This window comes from Thamnophis sirtalis, unplaced genomic scaffold (assembly GCF_051295495.1).
Source record: "Thamnophis sirtalis isolate CommonGarterSnake01/CBP01778 unplaced genomic scaffold, rThaSir2_p1.2 scaffold_4, whole genome shotgun sequence".
Lineage (NCBI taxonomy): Eukaryota > Metazoa > Chordata > Lepidosauria > Squamata > Natricidae > Thamnophis > Thamnophis sirtalis.
The window spans coordinates 116,701,050-116,722,096 of record NW_028261384.1 but is presented as its reverse complement, the minus strand read 5'-3'; the positions used below and the strand labels follow the sequence as shown (position 1 = coordinate 116,722,096).

At 39.5% G+C, this 21,047-nt stretch overlaps 1 protein-coding gene across 2 annotated transcripts; it reads left to right on the top strand.

Annotated features, from left to right (window-relative positions):
• Positions 1-781: 781 nt before the first annotated feature.
• DNAAF3 (dynein axonemal assembly factor 3) lies at positions 782-19,258 on the top strand. Of its 2 annotated transcripts, XM_014053281.2 has the most exons (13): positions 782-892; positions 3,965-4,048; positions 5,121-5,263; positions 8,391-8,484; positions 8,657-8,814; positions 9,153-9,329; positions 9,835-9,957; positions 12,112-12,234; positions 12,371-12,524; positions 12,941-13,055; positions 13,900-13,974; positions 17,147-17,343; positions 19,103-19,258. In XM_014053281.2, exons 2-12 carry the CDS (start codon positions 3,967-3,969, stop codon positions 17,340-17,342), a joined length of 1,440 nt encoding a protein of 479 aa, XP_013908756.2. In that variant the 5' UTR covers positions 782-892; positions 3,965-3,966; the 3' UTR covers position 17,343; positions 19,103-19,258. The 2 variants fall into 2 exon arrangements, with proteins under 2 accessions (XP_013908756.2, XP_013908754.2); XM_014053279.2 differs by lacking the exon at positions 19,103-19,258 and having other exon boundaries at positions 17,147-17,412.
• Positions 19,259-21,047: the final 1,789 nt, after the last annotated feature.

Below are 21,047 nucleotides of genomic sequence, written 5' to 3'. Positions count from 1 at the left end.
ACCTGCCACCTTTTGCAACCAAAGAGCAAAACGAGTGGTGCAGCTTCTTTCTAAAGAGACTGCTGAATTGCAATTATTTATTATGCCTCGACAATCCCTATTGACAATAATCTTTGCCTGGTGCAGTATCAGAGCTAACCTATCTAGGTTGCAAAACTCTGGCCCACCCCTAGAAGGAAGCCAAGAGAGTCTTCCAATTTTAATTCCTATACACCTAAATGATTTTATTCTGTTTATTGCACGGATGTCTGCATGTTATTACTCCGTACATTACTTTGGTTTCGGTTAGGCAAAGCAGCACATTAAATTAATAGAAGGGGGGGGGCTCTCCCCATGCAATAAACTGCATTAATGCAATCAGCAAGGGAGTACTGCTTCTCTCGTAGATAAACATTTCCCCCTCCGGTTTCTTCCATTTTAAACTTCTTTTAGCCACCCGGGAGCATCCCCACCCCCGCTCCCCCAAGCAGTTCGTGACTGCATCCACAGAGACTTCTATGTTATTATGACGGCAGATTAGTGAGTACATATAATGTACGCTAGGCTTATAAACGGTCTTGAAATGGAAGGAAGGGGTGGAGAAACGCCATTTCATTCAAACGACGAAGAAGCGGAGAAAGCGTCTCTCTGAGGTAACCTATGCCAGGCTCGCCGATGCATCACCGCAGGCCCCGTTGCCAGGGAGACCGCGTCCCTGACTACCCGACACGCCTCGCCTATTTTTCCTTTTCCTGGGCTTGGATTGGCTGTCGCGCGTCCTATGGCGCGACTGATTGAACAGGGAGCTGTCTGTCACGACTTCCATCAGGAGGGTGGGCAACAGGAACCTACACCTGAAAGGGCGCTTCGACCCACTTTTTCGACAGAGGATCGTGGCGGAGGGAATAAGCGGGTAACTCCACTTAAAGGCAAACTGAGGGGGTAGAAGGGATGGCGGGATAGACCGAAGTGATTTTCAGTGCCGGTCAGCAGAGTAGCAGAACACATCCAGTAGAGGAGGTTTTAAATTCGAATTAAATTCAGTGCTGGTTAAGGGAAACTCAGGGTAAGGGATGGGCGAACTAAATAGGATTACAGGTAATCCTCGACCGCAGTCGAGCCCAAAATTTCTGTTTAAGTGAATTTCACCCATTTTACGATCTTTCTTGCCACAGTTGTTAAATGAATCACTGCAGTTGTTAGTGACGTGGCTGCTAACTGTATCTGGCTTCCCCACTGACTTTGCTTATCAGAAGGTGACAAAAGGGGCTCACATGACCCCCTCGGATCACTGTAACCGTCATAAGTGTGAGTCCATTGCCAAGCCTCTCAATTTTGACCATGGGGATATTGTAATGGTCGTAAGTATGAAAAACAGTCACAAGTCACTTTTTTCAGTGTCTTTGTAACTTTGAACAGTCACTAAACAAACTGTGGTAAGTTGAGGACTATTTGTATGAATATCAGATGTCAAGGGTCGTGCCATGCTGTTGCACAACGAATATATTGCTTTAAATCTATTTATTGCCATTGTGGAACTGCCTCATCCTCCTCGCACAATTATATCATAGCATCTTAGGTGCATTATGCCTACAATTTACTCAGAAATAAGTTGGTTTGAATTCAGTGGTGCTTTCTACATAAATATACGTTTCAGACAAACTACCTAGGACAGTATTTTTCAAATTTGGCAACTTTAAGATGGGTAGACTTCAACTCCCAGAATTCCCCAGCCAACAGTTGTGAGTTGAAATCCATCTATCTTGCCAAGTTTGAAAAACACTGATATAGATGAGTAATTCTCGAATTGTAGTCTGAGAACCTCTGGGGGTCCCTGAGACCTTTCAGGGCAAACTTAATGTTGAATAAATAAATATTTTTAAGATTTCTCAATTTTAATTTCTAATACAGAAAATATTGATAGATATAGTCCACATAAGCCTTTGGAGTTCTTCATTAGTGTTTCCTAAATTTATTTCTCTCATGTCTCCTTCCCATTTTTAAAATTATGTGGACTCCAAAAAAGCTTTTATTGTGTATGGGTTCTGTTTATCAATATTTACTATACTAAAAAAATTAATTGATGTGTTTGCTACCACTACCACTTCTCCCAATTGTTTGATAGGATTTTAATGTATTATTTTTCAATACAGGCTGGCAAATAATTTTGATTTTACAGAACTCTTGGATCCCTGACACTTTGGGAAATAGTCATTTAGAATAATATTAGCTGGATTGGAAGATTGTGCAAAGCCATAATGTAGTAAGATTAGAGCTATTTCATCTTTTGCAACTTATTTTATTATTGCAATATTAAATGGTGAGATCCACTTTTTAGTTACATCTATTTGATGCTCCATTTAAAAACAGATTAGTAAGCATTAATCAAAGTACCTAGATCTGCCCTATATAATTAGTTAATTTAATTCAAAATTGTAATTATTTATGGGTAAAATCCTTTACCAGGGTTTCAGAGAAGATTTTTCCAAGTTTTTCCTATACAGGCCAGAAAATGATCTTTGGCAAGTATTTTATTGCTGAAACACAGCCCTTTCCTGAGATAAAACTGAATTAAGACCATCAGAGGTAGGCTAGACCTTGCAAATTTTATGTACTGTATTTATTCATATGAATAAATTGAATTTGTAAGGTTGTTCCCCACAGTATTTGTTCACAACAAATTCAAGTTCCTCCTATTTACAGTTGCATTCATGTTAAGAATGTTTACTCCTAGTCCAAATCAGGGTGATAATACTCATATATATGCCCCATGCATTATCTTTCCACCCCAAACGTAGAATCACACATTACACTGCTGCAGCCTTTTTCATCTTAAAAATAGCTTGCTACATAGAATATATGAGAAAATCTAAAACTAAGCATCCTATTCAGTTTATTGGACTAATTTTCGGAGTCTTAACATTATGAATTCTGCTGTAAGCTTGCACTTTTGAAATAATTAAAATGAAAAGCTGGGATAAGAATTGGGTGTCCTGGATATTAGTAGATAGATGGTCCCCTTGACACTATTCTAGTCTCTACTTGAGGTCATTGTGGGGATCAGAATATAACAAATGCCGTCGTGTTATATCAAATGCTGCAACAAAGCCTTCCCTTCTGATTTTTCCCCCGATTCCTGCTAGTGAATTTTTATTTCCTTTCAGTGCAAATGCCCTTTTACTTATCCTTGATTACTGGCAAATTGGTATAATTAGGGATTTGTATTCCATGCCTGTCCATGTCCTCTGAAAAGATTTGCTTAAATTGGGAACAAAGGTGCATATGATCAGGTCACTTAAATATGGAGACAAGCACTGGGAAGTTGCATGGAGTCTTTTGTAAATAGGTTTGTCTTTTCATTTTAGAATTTAGATCAGCCTGAACTATGTTGGCTCATAAATGATGTAAGTCAAGTTGCCTTTCAGAGAAAGCTGTGTGATATCTACTTAATAAACTGTCCTACGAGTAAAATCAAAAGAATAACATTTTTTTCTCTCCAGTTTGATGGAGTCCAAAGCATTACAGTATACAGTAATTCCAAGAACTGGAGTTGTTCACAAGAAATTAAAAATATAGGCATCAATCTGCACAAGATGAGAGATAGCAATCCTATAAGATAGATCAGTTCTATGGTAAAGGATGAAATTGAGAAGAGCAGTTTTTTCTTAGATTAACCAGGTCACAGCAAAATCAAAACCATGCTGTTTGGATCCATTTGAGTGGAGTTCCCTTCTAGTGATTTACTTGCTGTGTTTGGATGTCTTTTTATAATTTGTACATTGGGCAGCTATTTTTAATATACGATAATTTGTTCTGGTTAATGTTTATTTCTGCCCAGAATGACACTATTAGAGGAAGATCAGATTCGTATAAGAATGTAAAAAGTAAATAACATTATGGCAAGAGAGTAAGTCAATTGTGATGGGTTCCTGATACATAATTCCTAAATTTTATGGTTTTTTTATATGGTATGTTTTCTTTGCAGCCATGTTAGCAGCAGGTACTGGCAATGGTTTTGGTACCACAGCTTGGTGGGGGTTTTCTCCAGCACTCAACTTGCAAGCAATGTGTAAGTGTCACTTATTTTTTCAAAATGCAGGGTTCCCTTTTTCTCTCTGCTTTCATGTTTTATTATGAAATTGGAGCCTCGTCGCACAAATGTGGAAGGAGCTTTATGCTTCCAATAGCAAAAGCTCTCTTGTTTCTGCTTCTAGGTGGGCTCAATAATGTGATGCTACCTTTAGAGAGCAGCTACCTCTGAATAAAAAATATTTATTGATCCACCAGACGCTGATGTTCTATTGCCTATATATGTGTTCCATACACAAATATACATACACACAGAGAGGCAAACTGCTGGTTCTGTATGGTAATATTGCTCTTACCTCCTCCCACTTTTATACCCATTATCAATATTTTAATATTCAATAGCAGGCCTACCCTACCTGCTATTAATGTCAAGGTGCTTTTTTTAATGAAAATATGAAATTGTTATGTTGCAAAGCAATCCTTCATTTCTTTTTCTGAGTTTGTGTTTATTTTTTAAAAATGCTCTGAATTTGCAGGGCCATTGCATCATCCTGACAGAATCTTTTTAAAATAAAATTTTTAGCCCAGGGCTTTGTCAGAAAATGTACTGTTCTGACTAGAAGAAAAAAAGCTAAAAGTAGATCAGATGAGCTGGTTTGCTTTCAAATGAATGGGCAATTTTGGTGAATAATATCTGTCCTGGCAGCTTTTTAAGAAAAAGACAAAGCCGTCTGTGATAGGCATTTTATGAAAGCAGTCACAATCTGCTGTCAAATCTCGATATGCTCACTGTTGTAAAAAGACTGTACCTCCTTGATATGGGCACATGCAAAAATTTAGATTCTCCAGTCAAATTGTCTGATTCCATGATCCATAAGTAAACAGAAGCTAACATAATTGCAACACGGCACAAATTTAAAACAGCCTCTTTCTGGCATTTTCCATTTCTGCAAATTACTATTTACTGTATGTGCAATTGTTTACAGATGCAGAATATGAAAACATTCTTTGCCAGTTCTTGAACATGCAGGATTTTCCTATTAGGAAAATAACATATGTCTTTAACATAGAATATTGGCAGTCATGAACTAACATACTAATTATCTCTGCAGCTCTAGAATCCTCCACGGAGCATCTGAAACTATCCCAGAATGGCGTTCCTGAACTGAACATCCTGCTAGTGGGATCAATAGATGCACGACACATCCTAAAAACGATGAGTCAGATGCATCGGCAGCCTCGAAGAAAAATCAACGTGCGTAACTTTTTCCTTCCATGCCAGATTCCCTTATGATACTTTTGCACATTGGTTTGTCCTGATAATTATGTTGCATTTTCCTTCAGTTTATGTTTTATTTCCTCTTATTTCCTCACCATTCTGCAGAGACTGAATGGTTTCTTGGGTTATATGACTAAACTTTGCAGATTTATTATTTTGTTAATAATTTAATAAAACACCTATACCAGGAATCCCCAACTCCTGGGCCATGGACCAGCACCATTCCACGGCATGCCAGAAACCAGGCCGTGTAAACAAGTGAAGCCTTATACCTGGGATTCAGGCAGCACATGAAATCATGCCCCTTCCATTCCATGGAAAAACCTCTCTCCATGGAACTAGTCCCTAGTGCCCAATAGGTTGGAGCTGCTGACCTATATATTTCGGCAAAAGGACCAATCAAATTCTATAGCTAGAATGTACATTTCTTTGCATCTGCTGCAGGAACAGCATTTCTATGTTAGTGAATGGACTTACAAATTATTTCTTTCATTAATAAATCACTGCCATTCTGTCAAATAATTTAGAATTGTCTCCATTTATTGTATTTTAGTCTATAAAGTTTTGTCTGTTACCCATCAAATGGGAGTTTTCTTGGAATAGGCTTGCAACAGCGATAAGTTGTTGTTGTTTTAACAAAAAATCTTGGTTGCATTTTGCCAAATGATGCAGTAGCAATCTTACTGAAACTAAAACAAATCTGAGTCTCATTAGGAGACAGCATAGGAACTTTACTATTGGAACACTTACTTAGCAGTGTTCCAATATCTCAGGGTCTGCCATAAAGAAGAGAGGGTCAACCTATTCTCCAAAGCACCTGAAGACATGACAAGAAGCAATGGATGGAAACTAACCAAGGAGAGAAGCAACCTAGAACTAAGGAGAAATTCCTAACAGTGAGAACAATTAACCAGTGGAACAACTTGCCTCCAGAAGTCGTGGCTTCTCCGACACTAGAGGTTTTTAAGAGACTGAACAACCATTTGCCTGAAATGGTATAGGAATTGGACTAGAAGACCTACAAGATCCTTTCCAACTCAGTTATTCTATTACTGGTTTCCATGAGAAGGCAGATAATAAAGTATACTAGTAAATAAAAATAAATATTTAAATCATTTTTAAGGCGCAATTGTCCATTCCCGTTGTAGTATATTCAGCCTTCCAAAAAAAATGACTCTAACAGACTGGCTACAGAAATTATAAAAGCCTTTGCAAATATAAACAGTGATACATAAATGCTTGACGATGCAGATGAGAATGTTTTGAAACATCAAGAAAATACCAGAATTCCTCCTGATATTTAGTTGCTTTTCTATAAAAAGTCTATTATCAGTAGCTAAAATTCACCAAGGAGATTGGGAAGAACTGCACTTTTTTCTTCAGGGGAAAAGATTTCTCTGTTGGGCTATATCAGAGACACCAAAACTAGTAAGTTCTCATCTCAAATTTAAGTCATCTTGCCCATGTGATAAAGTGATGGTGGTTTATTCCGCCTCTTTTCCTTTTCCTAAAATGTGTGATGACATTAATTAATTCCTGTCATACTGAGGAGTCTGACAGGGCTGTTTTGGTAGCTGTCCACCAATGATAGTCCTTCAGCTCATCACAGTGCTGAAGTTCATGTGTATTGTGGTTGACATACGAGGTGGAGGTGTGGAAGCAAAGATGTACAAGGGCATGTGTGACCACAGATGCAACATCACTGCAATCCCCCATAGCAACTCCTACATTCGCACGGATGTCCTTTGGTGCCCTTCTTTCATCATGAGGCTATGAGTCAACAGTTGTGATTCTCACAGCAAGCATTTTTCGGTGTCACTTCATAACAAGAGGATTTGTGGGGGAGAATGGAGCAGGGCTGTAAAAGAAAACTTTGAATTCCTGTTATCGGTCTCATAGGAGCTTTGCTTGAATCATTTATGACAGAAATGAAGTATTGGAGTACAACGGTTCTTGGACAATGAATCAGTTTGTAGAGGACCAGTTGAATAGTAAAGTGGGAAAGCTTTTAAAATAGAAAAAGAATTTTCTGGAAGAGTGTAAGGATGCAGGGAGTGAGTTCTTACCAAGTAGGTTACAGCTGAAGAATTTAGGATCCAGAATTTCTCTCTAGGAAGCTTGTTTGGATGTTTTCAACATCTAAATACAGATAATTCACAACTTACAACAGTTCCTTTAGTGACCGTTCAAAGTTACAACAGGACTGAAAAAAGTGACCTATGACTGTTTTTCACATGACTGTTGCAGCATCCCAATGGTCAAAATGTAGATGCTTGGCAATTGACTCACATTTATGACGGATGCAGTTTCCTGGGGTCCTCTGATCACCTTTTGTAATCTTCTGATGACTACAGGCAATGGAGAAGCCAGATTCACTTAGCAACAGAAAATTGAGGCTCAATTGTGGTCATAAATTGAGGATTATCTATCATGGAAAAAATGAAGGGTAGATTTACTGCTCTTTTGGGATGCGACAGTACTGAAGAGCTGCACTATTTTTGTAATATCTTCTTTATTTACAAATATATAGGCAAAAAGTGAAGAAAAAAACTCCAAAATAAAAACAACGGAACTCCTCCCTAAGAGAAGCCCTACCACCCCAAGCTTCCTGTAGTCAACTCACTCACTCTCTTCCACAACCTGCCAATTTATATTTATCTGGTGCACACCACATACTCACTCTAATTCACAGACATTTGCTTCCGTCAGCTTGAGTGGGTACTTCATTTTAAAAACTGGATAAGAATTCTCATCTCCCAGGAAATAATTTTCCGATCATGTCTTTTACTGATAAAATATCTATCGGTTATTCTGCTTTATCACCAGTAAGGAGGAAGGAGTGGGGCTAGCTTGAGAAGTGCTGCAGGCCAGACAATCAGATATTTCATTTTGTGCTAAGCATGTCTTATTTAATTAAGAGACAAACTTAATAAGATGTTGCAGATCAGTGATATGTTTCACATCTTTTTAATCTGCTTAAAAAAAATTGGTTTCAATGACTCAGTGGTCCAATTGATGTAAGGCAGTTTCCATTTTTATATTCACAGTGTAATGAGGAAAATTTTCCACTTTGCTCAACTAATTGCCTCTCTCGTTCGCTCAGTTCTACATTCTGGAGAACAATCTGGAGGCTGTGAGTCGGCAGCTGTTGTTCTTGAACCTGGCTCTGGAGCCTCCAGACAAAATGGGCCTACAAGGTAAGGAGAAAGTACTGTTTCTCATCTACTCCAGCTTCATTCCCTCCTTTTGCAACCAGTTGATTTGGGCTTCTGGATCACTCTGATGGTTGGGAATAGGTGGCAGATCCAGAAAATTGAATCTTAATGCCTTATAATTGATCTCTCTTTGCTGTGTCCTCCTTCACCCAAGAGAAGAGTGAGACATTCTTGGAACTAATGGGGAACACTCACCTTCGGAGTCAGACTGCTGCCTATCTGCAGGAGAAAGCAGCCCTCTTCATCCGTTACATCACAGACTCTGACTTCCAGCTGGCTAATCTCCCTGTTTTGGATTTCTCTGCACTCAAGGTGAAATGCAAAATAATCCAAAAATCAGGTTATCACTGAAGGAGCAATGAAGACGTATTTATCATGCTGTTGTGGCTCTTTGGGATCCACAGTCTATAGCCACACATCCTGGATTGTGGATCCAAGTTACTGTACTCCACATTTTTATTTGTTTGTTCCACATAGAGAGACTCTGAACACTATTTGATAAACTACTAAAAGCATAAAAGAGGCAGGGAATGTTTAAAAACAATGAAAAGGCAGGGGGGGACATTGTTTTCTGGATTTAGCTCCTTGACGCTCTCCTCCCCCCTTCATGGGGTTCAGGAACTTCCTAATTCTTCTTCCTGTTTGGATAGTTCAGGGAGCGGGACCAATTAGAGGCCATTTTTCAGTTCTGGCGAAATCCAGACCCACAAGCTTTCCAGATCAAGCAGCTTTGGGACCTGCGTCTGCGGCAATACCTGGGCACCCGTTATGACTCTCGTCGTGGAGTGTGTGACTGGGATCTCACCATGAAACTGCACGAGTATGGGGTATGTAGCTAAAATATGGGGAAACATTAGCCAAGCACAATTGGGGTATGGGACTAAGAGATCATGGTAGGGGCACTTCTGCCCTTGCAATACAGGTAGTCTTCAACTTACCAACAATTCCTTTAATAACTGTTTGGAAGTTACAATGGCATTGAAAAATGTGACTTGTGACCATTTTTCACACTTATGACCATTGCAGCACCTCTGTGGTCATGTGATTTACATTCAGATGTTTTTAAACTGGTTCATATTTATGACTGTTGCAGTGCCCGAGGGTCATGTGATCATCTTCTGCTGACAAGCAAAGTCAGTGGGGAAGCCAGATTCACTTAACACAGTGGTTACTAATTTTCCAACCTCAGTGATTCACATTAAAAAATGTGTCAAGAAAAGTTATAAAACGGGGTAAAATTCACCCAACCAGTATCTCAATTAGTAACATGAATTTTGGGCTCAATTGTGGTGGTAAGTTGGGGATTTACCTGTGTTCTTTTTCTCCATCTAGGCCACAACGATAAACTTCCATGAGTTTTTCCATTGGCGTAATACAGGCATGGCCTTTGAAATGCGAGAAGCTGTCTACGATGTCCCCAACAAAACCTTGGCATCCGGACGTCTCATGAGACATGTGAGGCCTTTCACTTTTTTAAGATGCTGGGAGTTGGCAAGGGAATTCTGGGAGTTGAAGTCCACAGGTCTTAAAGTTGCCAAGGTTGGAGACCACTGCTCTAGATGATTGCTAAGGTATGGAGAGAAAAGGGAGGGGGTAGTGTGGTGTAGTTCTGATTGGACAATGCTATAAAATACAAATAGTCCTTGGCCTACTATCACAATTGAGTCCAATATCTATTTGTTTAGCAATAGCAATAGCAGTTAGACTTATATACCGCTTCATAGGGCTTTCAGCCCTCTCTAAGCGGTTTACAGAGTCAGCATATTGCCCCCAACAACAATCCGGGTCCTCATTTTACCTACCTCGGAAGGATGGAAGGCTGAGTCAACCCTGAGCCGGTGAGATTTGAACAGCCGAACTGCAGAACTGTAGTCAGCTGAAGTAGCCTGCAGTGCTGCATTTAACCACTGCGCCACCTCAGTTTGTTTATAAAATGTATTGGCCATCCATCTTATCATAGGGTAACTCTAGGCAACTTACAGTTGTAAAATATGTCTCTCTATATAAATATAAACATATCAATAATTAAAATCAAACATTAAAACCTAAGAACACATGGGGAGGTGGAGTAGGGAATTGGGATCTGTTATTACTCAACCAGCTTGATTTATGTCGTTAAGCAAGACATTTTTAAGTGAATTTTGATCCATTTTACCAGCTTACTTGCCACAGTTGTTAAGTGAAACACTGTAGTTATTAAATTAGTGAAACACTTTTTGGTGAATCTGTCATCCTCATTGACTTTGCTTGTCAGAAGGTCACAAAAGGCAATCACGTAACAGTGGGACACTGCAACTGTCATAAATACGAACCAGTTGCCAAGCATCTGAATTTTAATCATGTGACCATGGTGATGCTGCAATGGTTGTAAGTGTGAAAAACTGTCATGTCACTTTTTTCAGTTCCATTATAATTTCAGACAGCCATTAAACAATTGGTTGTAATTCAAGGACTACCTGTGTACGTGTGATTTTAAAACTTTTACCTTTTGTCCAAGTTCAAAAGAGCACATTTCACAGCAGCATATGCTGAGTGATAATGAGTATCGGGATGTAAGCAATGAGAAAATTATATTAAAATCAACAATCCAGATTCTTAACTTTTCTATGATATAGTCTTGTAAAGCTGTTGTAGCAACAGAGTGGAAATGACATGTAGCCACTACTAGATTTTTCAAAGAACAAGATAAAAGTATCCAATTCACAGCAACTCTTTCAGTAATCCTTAGACATTTGCTGCAATTTGATTATGTACACCCATATACTAGTAGCAGATCTGATGTGGGCTGAAAGGGTAACATCGCCTTTCTTTTAGCATTGCTATATGTTTCTAATCTTTTTTGGTCCTACTTTTTCCTCATTTTCCCAGCCATTTACTCAGTTTCTCTACAGACTGAAAGACCACTTTCCTTATGATGGATCCTAGCAATAAAATTACAAAGAGTTTTGTGCTACCTTTATTTAAGTTGTCATAAAACCCTTCATAGTTCCTCATGTACATGAAGTATAAATATTTTTAGAATCTGAAGCAGTCACAAATCTAATCTGCCACTGCCAGTTTTCCTACCATGAGACCGGAGTCCATGGTCCAAAATGAATGGTGTTTTTCCTACATTGGCCTACTTGTGCATCTACTGAAAGGGGCAGAATTTTTAGCAGAAGTTGGAAAAAGGGGCTTTACCTTTTGCTTTTATAACCGGAACTCAGGGTCTCCAAACTTGGCAACTTTAAGACTTGTGGATTTCAACTCTCAGAATTCCTCAGCCAGTCATTTAATGTCTGAGCTGATGAATATTTAAAGAGTGGTGCATATCATAAATTAGCAAGTTCACTATTAGACTATATTTCCTGCATGTCTGCTAAAAATATTTTAAAGCATTTAAAACTTCAAATCCCAGAATTTCCTAACCAGGCTGGCTGGCTGGGGAATTCTGGGCATTGAAGTTCACAAATCTTAAAGTTGCCAAGTTTGGAGATGCACACCCTACTGCATTCCCCTTCTCATCTTTATAATTGCTTTCTCTCCCACCCTAGCTTGGAAACCCAATTAGGGATAAATAACAGTGATATGACAGACCAAATTAACTCATTCAGATCTCTCATCTCCTAGAAAGGGGAACTCATGCCAGCACGGGGATATTGGGGAGATATCACCACTGGCCCATATATCACATTTGGTGTTGAAGCTGAAGATCCCAGTCTGCTGAAAACCATCAATGGCCACCCTAGTAAAGTAAGCAAGATACTTGGGGTGGGGGTGGGGAGATAGAAATTGATATTTATGAAAGCTATGGCTGCATCTAAGGGTAGCTCAGAACAAGGTCTTGTGTTGGTGCACATTTTCAAGCTGATCATCTTTTCATTCACAGAGTGCCCAAGAAATATCCTTGCAAAATATCACTGCCCTATTGTACGAACTGAGATACCACGCTCGCTACAATCCTTCAGCCCCATCTGAAGAGGGGAAAGATGATGATGATCTTCAGAGTGGAGGTGACTGTACTGTATTGTGTGCTACAAAAGGTACATGATTGGTGCATTCTCTTCCTTTTAACAAATGCAGGTAGTCCTTTATATGCTTCTTCTGCTCTTGTATATAGTCATTGGTAATAATTTCCCAAGAATCTCACATTTATAAATGCGGACTTTTCAAAATTGTTATGTACATCTGCCTGATTGAGGCTTCCTAAAGGAAAAGGGAGACCAGGATGATTCAAGTTTGTGTACAATCTCTTTGCTTTTATTCACCTATTTGTTTTCCTTATTGCTTCTCTTCCTCAAAAACCATTCCTTGGTGCTCTGCTACTACCTTACCTATTAGATTTATTTGTACATTTTTTTTTTTACTCAGGCTACTGGGATATATATTTACATGTCCTCTTTTTAAGCTAGCTCTTTTTCTAACAACTTTTAGAAATGTAGTCTTTCCGATGCTATAGGACTTCCTGCAACAGAAGATGTCCGTGTCCATTTCCTGCCTCTTGACTGCCTTCCTGAACTCCATCACAAAGCCAAATATCAACAGCTTTTCAATCTTTTCTTCTTCTCTTGCGGGTAAGAATAGGACAGCATGGAACTTCTCCGCTGGGGATTCTTCCTGATTGATTTCCTACTAAGATATGGGAAATAACCAACATCATTGGGAGACGATCTATCTAGATTAATGGTGTTACCAAATAGCTATTGGCCTTGTTAAAAAGAAACACGTCCTCACTCATCGTATTTGGTTGTTTCACAAATGTCATGATACAGCCAACTCTCCAAACCCTTTTACAGGTAGTTCTCGCTTAATGACCATTAATAATAATGCTGGACTTGAAAAAAGTTACTTATGATCTATGTCAGAGTTACAACTGCCATACAACCCTGCAGTGATATGATTGCATTTCATGTAAAATAGCAAAAAGCACCCATTGAATATGCTGAATTTGCATAACAGCAATATGGTTTGCTTAATTATCACATGATTCACTTACTGACCACATTGCCTCACTTTATGACCATCATAACAATGATTGCAAAAGTTGACTCAACATGGTGACTTAATTTACTACTTAAGACCAAAATTCTGGGCTCCATGGTTATGAATCAAGGACTACCTGTATGAATTTTTTAAAGTTACTGACAGCTATCCACATTTAAAACCATGCTTCTGTACATACCACATGGATAGAACATATTTCAGTCAATATAATAATGCAAGTTTTTTCCACCATTATCATGTATATGTCAGCATGATGAGACAAGTGGAAGTTTGCAGAAATTTCAGTAATATTTCAGTAATAGCCAAAAAAAAAAAAAAAAAAAACAAATTGCATAGACCACTCCAGATCAAGCTGAGGGACCAAGATACTTACTTCTAATTACATTCATTTCTTCTTTGTTTACTTTTTTGTAGTATGGTGCATTATCTTAAACCAAATTTGAGTCTGGTGTCAGCTCCAAAAGCCACTCTTATTGTTGAGTTAACAAAGTAAGTTTTTTCACTTTCAGTTTTGCTGTTTTCATTCTCTCATTTTCAGCAGGACAAGAAAACAAACCTCCAAATTCTACACTGGGGTTGAACTTTTTTCAGAATTGATGTCACTCATGTTTCTTTCCATTCAGCTGCATTGCTTGTATGAGTAGCCCTCGACTTATGACAACAATTGAACCCAAAACGTATGTCTCGAAGCGAAACATTTGTTGAGTTTTGCCCCATTTTACGACTTTTCTTGCCATAGTTATTAAGTGAATCACTATCATTGTTAAGCTAATAACCTAGCTTCCCAATTGACCTTTTCTGTTAGAAGGTCGCAAAGGGGGATCAGATGACCCTGAAACACTGCAACCGTCATAAATATGAACTGGTTGCCAAGCATACGAATTTTGGTCACATGACTACAGGGTCACCATCATGTGAAAAACAGTCATGTGACTTTTTTCAACTTCAGAGTTGACAGCTGTTGTAACTGAACAGTCACTAAACAAACTGTTGTAAGTCGAGGACTACCTTTACAGATTTATATTGGGTAGTCTGGGACAATTAACTTCAAGAACAATTTATATAATACATTTATACAAAAATTTACAACTTCATTCAGTCAGTTTGTGGGAATTATGGGAGTTGAAATGCACTCATCTGCAAGATGGAGAAAACTATGAAAGGAGGTGCTGGTCGACCACCACCAAAGTTTAGAATACGTAGGCTGAGAACAAGGTTAATATAAACCGGATAAACAAGTGGCCTAGTTCAGCAGAAGCCCCTTCAGCCATGAGTACGAAAGGTGACAAAGTCACAAGAATTGCTAGCTAAGTAGATACAAAAAAAGTTCATTTGGATAAATTATTTTTGGAGGAGAGTTTTGGAGAGAACCGCAGTCCACTTTTGCTTGTATACTTAGATGCACCTCCATGTGTGCTGTGTGTAGAATATGTGTCACATGGACTTGCTCATTCTTTTGAGGGCATCAGTTATAGACAGACTCGTCCTTAGAAGGCTTGTAAGCAGAGTATGCAATGACATCACAGTTGTAAAAACTATTCAGAAGCTTGTCTTGTTGAGTTTTTGGTGCCAAGTTAAGAGTCTTCATACACAGTCTTGTTGCCTGTTATGTATGCCCATTTATCATTATTTCTTTTCTCATCAGCCTGTTGCTAAAGAGAACTTAAAATGTCTTATAGAAGTTTCCCATTTTATGCTGAGTCAAAGCACTTCTGTGTGGATAGTTTAGGATGCATGGTGACCTAAGTTTATGCACTTGAGGTTTTTGGTCCAGCAAGTCTGCTGTGGAATTAGTTTCATCCAATCTCTGCCTAGAACTCAGCATTACCATTTACATGTATGTGTACATATGTGTACGTGTGTTTTCAAATGGGCAGTTTTGAGCGATCAGATCAAAGCAGCCAATAAATGGACTCTGCACACATATACTGTAAATCCTGCTGTTGAAGACCATTTCAACATCCTTAGACCACACACTTTTTTGATACAATATAGTGGATTCTTCTGAGGTGCTTTTGTGTTGGATGGACAAGAGAGTATCCAGTAGCTGTCCCAAAGGTGCTTTTTCAAGAGGCAACTGGAATTTCTTTTTTTTTCTTTGAAGACATTTCATTTTTCATCCAAGATGCTTCTTCAGCTCTGACTAGATGGTGGGGAATGGAAGATTTTATACTCCTTGCAGACAGCTGGTCATTTGCATTCTTTTAGAGAATCCTTGAGGCCACTTGGAGATTAATTTGTGTCCTCGGGGTCACCTGAATGGTGCAAATGGGTGTGAAGCCTTCTTGGAACTGTTGAAGGGACTGTGTTGTAGACTAGAGATAGATGATTTCATGTCCCCCCGCCTCTGTCGGGAGAGGACCATTCAATTTTGACATAGATGGCCTCTTTGACCCCTCTTTCAAACCAGCGGTCCTCTCTGTCCAAAATGTGGACTTTGCTGTCTTCAGAAGAATCGTCTTTGTTTTTTAAGTGCAGATGGACTTCTGAATTAAGTTCTGATGGGTTTGATCTCCTAAGTTGTGCCATGTGTTCATGAAATGGTTGTTTTGTTTCCCCAATGTACAGATCTGCACATGGCTCACTGCATTGTACTGCACATACCACATTGCTCAGTTTATATAAATAGTATGAATCCTTCCACTGCCCACCATTCAGTCAGAATGAAGAATCTTCATGGATGAAAAGTGAAACAGCTTCAAAGAAAAACAAGAAAGCCCGGTTGCCTCTTGAAAAAGCACCTTTGGGGAAACTATGACCTGGTTGACTGAGAATCTCTGTAGACATATCCAATAGCTAAGCAAATCCCCCCTAGGCTCCAAAGACTCTAAAAAAGCTTCTACAGCAGCTGCATCCAGGCCACACATTTCAAGTAACCACTAGGAGGTGCTCAAGAGCAGTGAACCCCTTGCTCCCCTCTAATGATTAATAGACTGACAGTTTGAGAAGAAGGTAACAGGAAAGAAGTTGATTGGATGGAGAGTACTTGGAGTGGGCAAGGACCACCTCAGGACATACTCTATGGAAGAGTGACTGGTAATGTCCTTTATCACGATTGATGACATTCAGATTTAACCACAGTAAGCCACCCATCCCTGTCCTTACAACATTGTATGGTCCACCTGTATATATAGCAGCACAACAAAGTCCTTTTCTGGATGGGCATCAGTGGTAGTTAGGAGGACAGCAAAATTGAGGGCAGTGGGAGTTCTTCCCAGTTCCAGGACAAGAAAAGAGTGCAGCAAAACTGGTGGTGTGAATAAGAGCTAAAGACAATTTCCTCCTAACTCTCATAGCTGCTGATATGGTTTTTAGCTGTTGTTTCTTCTGCCTTTGAACTGTAAATTTTGCTTGTGTGTGAAGTAGATTTTGTTCCAATGTCCTGGGTTACAATTTTCTCCATCGTAAATCTTACATCTTTTGAAAATGGTCTTATTACATTACAAACTAATGCAATAAGGGTCTGATTTCTCTGTTGAGTGAATACATTGTTTGCACATTAAGCAAACAATGTATTAAAACAAATGACCAAAAAAATAATAATGGAAAGATGTTTTTTTCCTTAATTAGAGCAGCTTAATGTAGAAGCCAGACAACTGAATGGTTATCTACACATACGGCTGACAGTCTTTCCTTGTCGATTTATGTGCTCTTCTTGTAGCTTCTTGCCTGACCTCAGCAAAGAACAGGTCTCCGAGTTCTTCTCCCGAGTGACTTGTCTGGCAAGAGATGCAGAATTTGTGCCAGTTGAAAAAACAGACAAAAAACCTTTCTTGTTGTTTCAACTTGGAGACCAGGAGGTTGGTGATAACCCCTGTGAAATAATTCAACCAGAGATGGAAGTCCCTGGTCCCTGAGGTTACTGTTTTTTCTTATACATTAATTTTTTTAATGATCCCTTAATAAAACAGGTTCTTGCTGAAAATCGCTATATTTGCTGATGTCTCAATTGTCAGATCAAGAAAGAAGGAGAACGCATGCTTCTGAGGCAGTCTTATCTAATGTTTCTCAGTGTTGTGAACTTTCAGATGCGTGGACTTCAAGTCCCAGAATTCTCCTCCTAGAGTTTAAGTCCACACATCTGAAAGTTCACAAGATTGAGAAATACTGATCTTATCTGTAGGATGTAAGGAAGAATTTTATACACACTCATATACAGTATAACTTGCTTCCTTCCCCTAGACATGGTGGACTGATCTTTTAGTACCTCAACATCGATAGGATATCTTCACTTAAGATGGGATATCAACAACTTAATCCTGTTCTCCAGGTCCCTTCATACAACAGCCAATCCTGTTCCCCAATCAGTGGTGGGTTTCAAAAAAATTTCGAACCTACTCTGTGGGTGTGGCCTCCTTTGTGGGAGTGGCTTCCCAGCCATGTGACCTAGTGGGAGTGGCTTGCCGGCCATGTGTTTTCTTTCCCTCTCTCTCTCTCTCTCTCTCTCTCTCTCTCTCTCTCTCTCTTTCCTTCCTTCCTTTTGTCTCTCTATCCCTTTTTCCTTTTTTCTTTCATCTCTCACTTTTTCTTTCTTTTTTCTTTTTTCTTTATTTCCTTCTTTCTCTTTCTCTCTCTCTGTGAGTCTGTGTGTGTATGTGTGTGAGAGAGAGTGGTGAGTTTCAAAAATTTTTGGAACCTCTTCTGTAGGTGTGGCCTGCTTTCCAGGTCCACTGGTGGAACCTCTTCCAACCGGTTCGGTAGATTTGATGAACCGGTTCTACCGAACTGGTGCAAACTGGTAGGAACCCACCTCTGTCCCCAATAATGCAGTTGGGGCAGGGGGGATGGAATCTCTCCCTCTTCATGTTTTACCAAGTCTGTTGGGTCCTTCCCTGGATATGTTTCCTAAGTAGGCAGTCGTTTCAAATGCACAGTTGCCTCTGGCTTCCTCCACAGGAAAATCAGCAGTGGAAGACAACAATGAAAATTTATCATAAAGATATAGTGTCATCTGTGTTTTAATGATGCAAATTGAATAATGGAAATATTGATATTTGAAATTAGTATAGTGATTCACTATCAATAAACTGAAATTTAATCCAGGCAAGAATAACAGCCTGAAAGGTGAACGAATAGATTAACTAGGAAGGGGGCTATGGATGAAATTATTTAGCTTGAATTTTTAAGAAAATATGTCTCAGTGTTTCAAGTAACATCCCCAACCAGAGAAAACTCTGAGGCAGGCATTTCCTCAAAGTTCCATTTATTAAAGATGGCACATCTGGGCATACCCGAAATTGAAAGCTTCCAGGTTTTCCCCACCCAAAGGAAAGTCAAAGTCCCTTCCCCTGCACCCACATGTCCATCACATGGTCCAACCAATCCACCATCCCAACTGGAGATGCCGCCCAAGTGCAGGCTGAACATCCTTGACTCTCAGAGAAAATAATGCTATGGCTAAATACCTCCACCAACTCCATGCAAACCCCCCTCCCACTTTCCCACAAGTGTGCAGCCCTGAAGATCCAAAGATGCTACCTGCCTGCTACTTCTAATCCCTCTACCCCTTTGCAGGTTAAAGCTGTTGGTTGCATGTCCATTTCACAGAGGGGGACGATGAGGCTCATCAGCCTCAGCAGAACATTGTTTAACCTAATACTTTTTAAACCTTCTCTAGAATCTGGCAGGCTGTTGAGAACAGGAGAAGATTCCTTGAAATCAGGAACCTTTCCGAACTGCTATTCTTAAAGTCTTTGTTGGTATCTTGCTTACTAGATAAAATATCAAGAATATTCTGGACTGACTGCAGTCTTTTAAGAACTGCACCTCCGAATAAATGAATTTTAAGAGCTGTGTTGTGATGATGCAGAAGCAAACTGTGAGCGAGAATCACTTTCTCTGCCCTGTTGTTAACTACATCTTTGTCTTGCTGTTTCACCCAAGTGGCTCAGAACAAGCTGTGTGGCCTCTGAAGTTTTTCCTTCTCAATAATCCCAACAGATAATTTGGACTGGCAGTTAATTTGGCTTAGAAAGCTTTGGGGAGATTGGAACGTCAGCCTATCCAATAGCAGATCCATTCTAGACAAAAAAAAAACAACCCCAAAACATCAACTCTAGGAATTAAATGCTCTCTCTTTCCATCGTAGCGTGTTACTTTTTGAAGCAGACGAATGCAGTGCCGGTTCCCAAGGTAGCAGGATCAGACGCTGTTAAGCCAGCAACTGCCAAGCCAGACTATGAATCTACACAACCTCATTTTCAGGCACTCTGAAAGTCACCAGCCTTATTTCCAGCATTGTACAGTTAGCTCTCGACTTACGACCACAATTGACAACCACTGCAGCTGTTAAGTTGATCACCCCGTTCTTAGATGAATCTAATTTCTCCTGAATTTGCTTGTCAGAAGGATTGCAAAAGGTGATCACATGACCCCAGGACATGTCATAAATACAAGTCAGTTGCCAGGCATCTGAATTTTGATCACATGCCCATGGGGATGCTGCAAGTGTAAAAAATGGTCATAACTCACTTGTCGGTGCCATTTTAACTTCAAACAGTCACTAAATGAAGTTATTTAATAGTTTATATTCAGGTAAGGGGGAATTCTAGGTTTTTCCCCAGCCTTGAATGCTCCAGAAGGGTTAAAAGTTACAGCTAGGGTAACAATAAGAGGGAGACAAACAAAATCCAAGGTGGCAGCCACAATCAAAGAGACAGGACTAAAATTTCATGTTTGTGGCCAGCATCTTGGCTGATGCCTTCCTCCCTGCAGATATCCCTGACTACAACTCCTAAAATTCCCAGATAAGATGGGAATCTTATTGGACTTGCTGGCAGGAAATTCAGAAAGTTTTAACCTTGGCACATCCAGAGGACAAGCTGATAATGGTTGATCTACGCTGACAGAGTTGGTCACCACACTTATACTGTATGAACCTCTTGTAACTGAAGTGCCAAGACACCAGTGTCTTTGGCACACAATGGCCATGAGGAACACGAGACTACAGAGCTGAAGAAGCTTCTTGGATAAGAAGTGAACCGTCTTCAAAAAAAAACTAGAAAGTCCAGTTGCCTCTTGAAAAAGCACCTTTGGGGCTACAATTGTGGCTGGCCATCTCAAAGTGTAGAGCATTTTCATAAACAGGTTTTATAAGATCATGTTTTGAACTTAAACTTACTTCACCCAATTGTTTCTGCAAGTAATGGGTGAACTTGGAGCAAGACTTTGAATGAACAGGTAACCCTTGGCAGACAACCACAATTGAGCCCAAAATTTCCATTGGTAAATGAAACATTTGTCAAGTGAGTTTTGCCCCATTTTACCACACTTTTCTTGCCGCTATCGTTAAGGAAATCACTGGCGTTGTTAAGATAGTAATACTTCAGTGCCTTCTCCATTGACTTTGCTTGGCCGAGGAGCGCAAAAGATGATCAGGTGACTCTGGGACACTTTGGATATCATAAATGAACCAATTGCAAAGCATCCAAATTTTGATCACATGACCAAAGGGATGATGCAACAGTCATAAGGGTGAAAACTGATCATAAGTCTCTTTTTTCAGTGCTGTTGTAACTTTGATTGATCAATTAAATGAACTGTAGATATCCCCTTGCTTTAGA